Genomic DNA, 8,570 nt, shown 5'->3' with positions numbered 1-8,570 from the left:
AGACTTGAGAAGCAGTTGAAATTAATTGCAGGTTTTTGTGGTAGAGAAAATAGATTTTAATTTGAAATTCTCTTAATTGGAAGAAAAGATGTACTTCTTTGTACTATGGCCTCACTGGGTGTGAAGGTTGGTGATCTTGGAATATATATATTTTAATTCTAAACAAGTACAGTGTGCTAACAATAAGACCCCTACAACAATGAGTATGCTCTCTTAGAAGTTACTTTTCCATCTGTGTGTAAAGATGTTATGTCATAATTCTAGGAAGAAATTCTAAAATTCCCAAATTCTACCTTGGAATAAAAGAGAACTTTGGAAAAGAGACCAACATAAAGATCTAGTATGGTCCATAGAAGTAGGTCTTAGTAGATAAAGACACTAAAAGAGGGTATAAGAGAAAGTTCACTGGCATTGTGTGTGTATATGTGTGTGTGTTGCAAGAAATGTATCCTTTCCAATTTTCTTTTACCAGTGAGATACTATACAAGACCCAAGAAAAAAATACAAACAGGAATGAAGGGAGATTTCTTTATTGAAGTATAAAACACAGCTGGTCTGTCAATGAGACATTAGGAAAGAGGCCAATAGCATGCCATAAAGATGGCTCTGAATCGTGTTCTGATCCCATCCAGAGCATCAGCAAAAATGAATAGAAGTCAGTCAGATTCCAGGAATAAAGACGATAACGAAGAAATCAGTGCTATCTATCCGTGTCTATGGAGAAGTTAGCATTGTCCTTCATGAAGCAACTGAACTTTTCCACCACTTTTCCTAAGGGAAAACATAATTAACAAGATTCATGAACACAAGAAGAACTGTGTAATATAAAAACTGTCAAGAGCTATAAAAATGATGAATTATAATCTCACTTTCGTTGGTCCCTCAGATTCTCCTGGGATGGAGCCGGAACCTTCACTGCCCTCCCAATGGCCCACGGACATAATCAAGGTCCCTGTATGTGTCTGTTAGAGAATCTTTCCTTATGTGAAATACAATGTCTCAAATAGAACAAAAGTGTGTAGACTTGGCCTTCTGGGATTAGCCCTAGCTTAGTGGTTTCTGCCAAAATTATACAAAAAATGAAAACACAAAATTTAAATTAAGTAGTTAAAATCCAGGGGTTAAAAGTAGGATTAACACTGATACAAAGCTGACTTGGTATATGACAGTAAGTACTAAATTACATGCATCTCTTGCATCAAAAATATGACATCTGCTTGGCTGCATACATTTATTCAAAAACAATGTGCAAGCCAAACAAAATACTTAACAAAACCTGTGCATGGAATTCTGGTCCAATGACCAGAATCTATTTTCGATTATTTTTACTTATTCTCCTTAAGGCTACATATGGGAAATTCAGTATATAGAAGCTGGAACTGCAGTTTGTCTAAGAATCAAGCTGTTAATTATCTTAAAAGTGAAGTAGAACAGTAGTCTCCTTTTTGAGTGATGAGGAGGTGTAAATTTCAAGACCATTTCTTTAAATAAGACATATGAAAGTAGAGCTGGTAGCTTACACCTCTAACCCTAGCTATTCAGGAGGCTGAGATAAGAGAATTGTAATTTGAAGTCAGCCTGGACAGAAAAGGTCATGAGACACTTATCTCCAATGGATGAGCAAAAATGTCAGAAGTTGAAGTATGGCTCAAGTGGTGGAGTGCCAGCCTTGGTTGGGGAAAAAATGGTAGGAAGAGTTCCCAGGACATAAATTCCAGTACCAGAAAGACAGACAGACTGACAGACAGAGACAGACAGACAGACACACACACACACACACACACATTATAAAGGTATGTAACTCTGCTACTGAAAACAAAGTTTATATTGACACTGTATAAGCTCTGGGCCACAGAGAAAGCAGTCTGGGAATTCATGGTTTTATATTTCCACAATTAACAGCAATCTGAGCATCTATGATGGGCATGGGAGTAATCTGAGTGGGCAGTGCAGCTGCCCAGCCCTGGTTTGACCACCTTGCAGTCAGTTCTCTGTCCCTCACCAGACATTCTGGGTGGCGATAAGTGCAGTTTGCGGAATGTTAAGCTGAATCTTAGAAAGAGGAGAAATATGTAAGGAGAAAACTCAGCCCAGATCACCTTTTCTTCTCATGAGATACTTACAAGATCTCAGCACACAGCAAGCAGGAATTCCCGTAGGTGATGTAGTTAGTACCACAAACTGGCAGGTATGTGATGGGGCAAGGGATGGCTACCACTGGGTACTTTTTGTAAATGCTGCAGTCCACCTGGTCAGACACAAGAAAATATCCTTCTTTTTTCTCAGATCTCACATTTCACTAGCTCTCTTGTACAGGCTATAACAGCTGGAATTCTCATCTCACAGGTTCTGATACTGTTGCAATGCTCTGTGTGTGTGTGTGTGTGTGTGTGTGTGTGTGTGTGTGTGTGTGTGTGTGTGTGTGTGTGTATGTGTGTGCAGGTCCTCAAGGCCTCTGTTCCTGAGCCCAAATCTAGCACTGTACCACATGAGCCACAGTTCCACTTCCAGCATTTTGGAAGGTCATTGGAGATAATAGTCTCATGGACTTTTCTTCCTCCACTGCCTTGGATCTGTGATCCTCAGATCTCAGCCTAGGGTTATAATCAGGAGCCACTAGCACCCAGTAAGACTACTTTTAGAAGAAATAATATCACCACTGTGATCAATACCAGTACTAGTGGAAAAATTTCTATTGTCACTTGTACATTCAGTTAAAATTGCAGTTAAAAAGTACCAGACAAGCCACTTAAACCTTACATAAAATTTCTTTAATATTGATAACAATTAAATATCATAAATACTACTAGTCTCTGTTTACAAAGTAAACAGGGAAACAGGGAAAGTAAGGCTTAGAATGATGCTGAAACTCATATACAGTCAGTTCTGATAAGTAGTACAGTTGGGATCTAATTCTAGAGTCTGTACAAATGACTGATGGACCTCTGTCCTGCCTGTCTTGTGCTGCCCTTTCCGTGAAAATGTAATCTATCTTTTAGCTGGAAGCTGACTTTCTCCTTTAATTCTAGATAAAAATATTTTTTTAAAGATTTTTAAAAATGTTTATGCCAAAATTCTTTGTGGAGATGAGAACATTTTTTTATCTGGGTTGTTTCCCCCTTTCTCCTCCATAAGCACACTGGGTTAACCATGTTGATTTAAACGACAGCCAATAGAAATTGAAATGTCAATCAACATACTCACCATTATTGAAGGCTGACTGGTAACTTCTGAAATACAAGTATAGATGGAAATGTTAAAATAAATTAAAGGCTGGGATTTCATTAAGCAATGTGATTTTTCTACTCTTATAAAAGACTGCATCTGTTCTGGCAACAAGTCTCAGTGTATCCCTATCCTTGTAAAAAATCTCAGATATTTGCTAAAAAAGTTGAATAGCTAATGGGGTAGGATCTCTTGATTTAGGCAAGGGAAGTTTTTAACTGTTCTCATTTTGTTGATGAAATGATAATTATTTCTGGAGTTTATTGTACTTTTGGTAATGGTTCAAAACCAGTAACAATAATAATAAGAGTGTGGAGCCTCGTATTGTTTTTCATAGCCTCTGCTTCCATATTGACATGAAGGAATTCAAGAGTATACAAGTTGTTAAAAGCCAGGCACTGATGGTTTATGTTTGGGAGCTTAGCTACTCAAGAGGCTGAGATCTGAAGATCAAGGATCCCAGCCAATCTGACCAGATGAATCTGAGAGACTTTGATCTCCACCTAAACATTAAAAAACAGGAAACAGAGGTGTGGTTCAAGTGGCCTAGTGCCAGCCTGGAGCATAAAAGCTAAGTAAGAACATGAGGCTTCGAGTTTAATTCCTAATACTGACAAATAATAAACAAACAAGTGTGTTAGAAAAGTTTCAATTATGCACTTGGTACCATATAAAAGTTGAACTGCAGATGGGCTGGGAAGGTGGCTCAGTGGTAGAGTGCTTGCCTTGCATGCATGAGGCCCTGGGTTCGATTCCTCAGCACCACATAAGCAGAAAAAGCCAGAAGTGGCGCTGTGGCTCAAGTAGTAGAGCGCTAGCCTTGAGCTGAAGAGCTGAGGGACAGCGCCCAGGCCCAGAGTTCAGGCCCCATGACTGGCAAAAAAAAAAAAAAAAAAAAAAAAAAAAAAAAAGTTGAACTGCTGAATTCTGGTTCCTGGAAAAGTGTATTTTATTTTGATCCCCTTATACTGATTTGGGAAAGTTCTTTTTTTTTGTTGCATTTTTGCACTGAAGAATAGTATCTAGTAATGCTAACAACTTCCAGTGCCTGCCATGTACAACTTGTGGATAAAATAAAGGGTTTCTTTTTGGGCCATGGGATGCAAATACATAAATAAGAAGACATTAGGCCAAAATCTCTTAACTAAGAACTGGAGCTTAAGCATCTCTTTTTCCAGACTAGAGCCATTTCTCTTACAGATTAGCACATTTTAAATCCATACGTCCCATGAGAGACTGCTTGGAACAACAATCAATGGCGGGGTGAGCACTGTCCTCTGACTCACCTGAGCTGCTGCAGAAATGGGTAACTGCACAGAGCAGAAGGACACCCCCAAAGATCTTCATGGTGGAGATGACAGCAAGGCAGGGGCTGCTCCACGATGGTCACAGGGCTGAATGTGCCATGCCCTAGGGATCATGTTTATACACAACCCTTGGTTTCTCCACCTTTCCTGTGAGGTCAGCCAGAGTCAGTGCTGGCTCTGAAAGGATCCCAAAGCATGTCACACCCCAGGTGGTATTGCAGTCCCTGTCACTTAATTGCTAGTTCCTTTATGACAAACAGGTTGACTGAGGTAAGAAATACATTTCTGCATGTCCTATAGGTGGGGACTCTTGGAACTGTAACCTTCACATTGAAGAGACTAAGTGCTGGTTTCTTGGGCAAGTTGTGAAATAAGAAGACATTTCAAACATCCTTATTTTTTACCCAAATGGAAGATTTTTAAACCAGTTTGCTTGATTGTATGCTATGCTTATATTTTTGACTTTTGGGAAAGTAAGACTTTAGTTTTGCAGCAATGAGCTTAGGAAGCAAGCTGGGACTTGGTAAAGGGAAGTATTTATGAGGCTTGGAGAAAGGTATTGAAATGTTCTACCTGTATGATCTTGAGTATGCCATTTCAAGCTGTGGGCCTGTACCAATTGCAAGACTTGGGAATCATGGTGGAAACACAGAAGCGCAAGATTTCTGTGATATTAACAAGGCAGGTTTGTTTCTCACACAAACTACATCTGAATTAATGATGGTTAGTTAATGGAACCACATGGCCTTCACTGTGGCAGTCATAGGAACAGAACAACCAATGTTGGGGATATTATGACTAGGTGAAGTGAAGATGTTTTTCTGAGGATTTCCTTTTGAGCAATGAAATGAATGTTCCAGACCAAAATTGACCCTACTGTCACTCTCCCTCACTCTTCTATGACTGCCCTGTGGCCTCACCAGTTACTGAGGTTAGAAAATGAATGCAACCTTTCTCAGCCAGGCCCTTGAAACCCAGAAAGGGATGAAATGGATGGAGCTGGAAAACAGCAACCATACCCATGTGCTCAGTCCCAGTGGGATCTATTGTAATCATCAGGAGAGTTACAAATGTGCAGTATAATCAAGTACATGAAAACCCTGTCTTATAACCCAGCTACTGGAATTCTTGGTGTTATCAATGAAGAGCCAGCACTGTAGGTTACTGATGTTAGATTGTAAACTACATGGTTCAAGCAGTTGTTCAAATGGCTGCTCCTTGTCTACAGACATGTGTATGAAAACCCTAGAGAAGGCAGTACTCTGTTCATTTAGGTCGTTGCTTAGTAGATTTATTAATTACATTCTGAAACTCTGCACTTACAAACAATATTAAGCAAAGTATAAAGGGCATGGCATGACTCCCTAAAATTTGGACTCAACATGTTTTGGGGAGGTGACATCATCTTCTGTGAGCACTGAGTCCAATGAAGCTCATTGAAAATTTTCTTGTAAAAGATGTGACCTCCTTAGGCTATATAACTTAATCTCTGCATGCATTATTTCCTCATCTCTAAACCATACATAGTATTTAATTAACATTATGTTTTTACTATTAAGTGAAATTTTATATACACATACACATTTAACAATAAGGATGTGTTCTAAGAAATGTGTCATACTGAAATTTTGTGAGAGTATACCCAAACCTATATAGAACAGCCTACCTACACTATAAATTCATATATAATATATAAATATATGAATGTATATATGTGAGAGTATACATATATGACTATAGACACATTTTGTGTATCTATAAATACTCTCTCTATATATATATCCTCATATATATATGTACACTTAGGCATGTGTGTATACATACGCCATATGCATGTGTGTATATATGGTGTAGTTTATTGCTCCTAAGGGTATCCAAATAAAACATTGTAATATTAAATGAAGCATAAGAGAAAATAACACAGTTAAGAGCCACAGTATGAGCCTGCCTCTGTATAACACAGCATACAATTGTACAGCTAGCTTTCATGAGTAGGAGTAAATGCTGAGATGATGAAAAGTATACAGTACAGGGAATACATAAACCAGCAATGCAGCCGTTGATTTTCTTTCAGAGTTATTAACATACTGCATGGAGTGATATAGTCTATCCTTGGCCATGACTGTCAGGGGCTTAGGGTTGTTTACACCAGCATCAACACAAGCATGTGAAGAATGTGTTGCATTACAACATCATGAGGGCTGGAATGTCACTAGGTGACAGGATTTCTCAGCTCTGTTATAATTTAATGGGACCACTCTCCTAAATGCAGTATGTGCTCCACCAAAACATTCTGTAGCATATGATTGGATATATAAGTTCATTATGGTAGTGTGGTATAAATGTGTGTGTGTGTGAGAGCGAGAGAGAGAGAGAGAATGTGTGTGTGTATGTGTATGTGAGAGCTCCAATCTCATGGTCAGATCTTGATTTATGTTAGCTAATGATAATGTCATTCCTGACAATTTGATGAAGAAGTAATTATTATGTTTCATCTTTTACTTTTTTTTCTTTTGCACTAGTAGGGCTTGGATTCAGGGCCTGGCATTTGCTTGCTGTGCAAGTGTTCTACACTTGAACCACTCTCCTAATTCTTTTTGCTTTTAGTTAATTTTTCAGATAGAGTCTTTCATTAGCTTTGCCTGGATTGGCCTGGAACCCTGATTCTCCTACTTCTGCTTTCTAAGTAGTGGGACCACAGGCAAGTGCCACTTCACTTAGCTTATATTTTGAGATAAGGTCTGGCTAATATTTTTCACTTGGCTGGTCTCGAACTATGATCTTCTGCCTCTGCCTCTTGAGTAGCTGGGAAGTACTGGTATGCGTTCTTGTGCACTCATGTTTTGAAACAGAATCTTTTTTTTTTTTTAAATGTACCTGTACTGGGCCTTGAACTCAGGGCCTGGACACTGTCACCGAGTTTTTTTGCTCAAAGCCAGCACTCTACTACTCTAGCCAGAACTCTACTTGCATCATTTTTTTTTTTGCTTGTTAATTGGAGATTGGAGTCAGACAAGCTTTATTGCTCTGGATGGCTTTAAACTCTGATCCTCAGATCTCAGCCTCCTGAGTTGCTCAGATTATTGGCATGAGCCACTAGAGTCCACTAGGTATAGCTTTTGAGATGGGCCAACTTTCTCCTCAGTCTGGTTTCAAACTCCCTTGTAAGTGGGTGTTATGTGGGTATAAATCCCCATGCCCACCCTAGAAGAAATTGTTTTTACCCTAATTTTACCAAGGAGTAAACTGAAACTCAAGATTTAAGTGATCTTCACATCATATCAATTATTGGAGAAGGCTGAGATTTAGTCACAGAAAAGAAATGAGGTAACTTCTAGTTAAGGAAAGCAATTGTAAGTTTAATTGTTTGCTGTAAATTTTGAAGATAATGGATATTGAGAAAAAGACCATTACGTTTCAAGATGAGATGTATTTATTGCAGTTTGAAAATGAAAACTTCTTGGCAAAGAGGAGTAGAGATGGAATCAAAGGGTTATGGGAATGATGCAGAAATATAGAGTTATACCCTCTTTTTTGGATGTTTGATTTTCAAGGAGAAGAGAGGATGGCACCAGGTGAGGCTCCAGTGGGTTCTTGAATAGAATGAGTATCTGAGAGGCAGGGAAGAAGAAAAGTAAGATTCATGGTGTAGAGTGGCTAATAAGATGCCTGTAGAGTGTTGGAAATAAGATGTTAACAAGCAAGTCAGGCTCAGAGAGACAAAGGGTATATGTTTTCTCTCATATGCAGAAGTAAGATTTAAAGCATAAACACATAAAAGCATACAGAGTCATATGTGTATATACAGAAACATATTGTCTATACACAAGGGAGGATTGCAATGGTGTAATTCCTTTGGACAACTAACAGTGTAACAAATTGAATATAAAAGAGCTGAGCCAGATGCCGGTGGCTCACACTTGTAATCCTAGCTACTCAGGGGACTGAGGTCTGAGGATCACCGTTCAAAGCCAGCCTGGATGGAAAGCTTTATCTCCAATTAACCCTTCAAAAACTGGAAGTGGTGCTGTGGCTCAA

At 38.8% G+C, this 8,570-nt stretch overlaps 1 protein-coding gene across 1 annotated transcript; it reads right to left on the bottom strand.

The window, feature by feature from the left end:
- Nucleotides 1-725: 725 nt before the first annotated feature.
- LOC138837320 (serine protease inhibitor Kazal-type 7-like) lies at nucleotides 726-4,572 on the bottom strand. Its single transcript, XM_070036004.1, has 3 exons — nucleotides 4,512-4,572; nucleotides 2,124-2,274; nucleotides 726-771 (listed from the first exon to the last, which is right to left on the bottom strand). The coding sequence occupies exons 1-3, from the start codon at nucleotides 4,570-4,572 to the stop codon at nucleotides 726-728; spliced, it is 258 nt and encodes an 85-aa protein (XP_069892105.1).
- Between the last annotated feature and the right edge of the window lie 3,998 nt (nucleotides 4,573-8,570).

Source organism: Dipodomys merriami, unplaced genomic scaffold, assembly GCF_024711535.1.
Source record: "Dipodomys merriami isolate MVZ:Mamm:240054 unplaced genomic scaffold, mDipMer1.0.p SCAF_27, whole genome shotgun sequence".
NCBI lineage: Eukaryota > Metazoa > Chordata > Mammalia > Rodentia > Heteromyidae > Dipodomys > Dipodomys merriami.
This window is presented reverse-complemented; position numbering and strand designations above follow the sequence as displayed.

Coding starts and splice junctions, on each gene's coding strand:
- LOC138837320 (XM_070036004.1), bottom strand. CDS start 4,572: ATGAAGATCTTTGGGGGTGTCCTTCTGCTCTGTGCAGTTACCCATTTC. Junction 2,275..4,511: donor CCATTTCTGCAGCAGCTCAG/GTGAGTCAGAGG, acceptor CTGAGAAAAAAG/AAGGATATTTTCTTGTGTCT. Junction 772..2,123: donor TTGCTGTGTGCTGAGATCTT/GTAAGTATCTCA, acceptor GTTTTCCCTTAG/GAAAAGTGGTGGAAAAGTTC.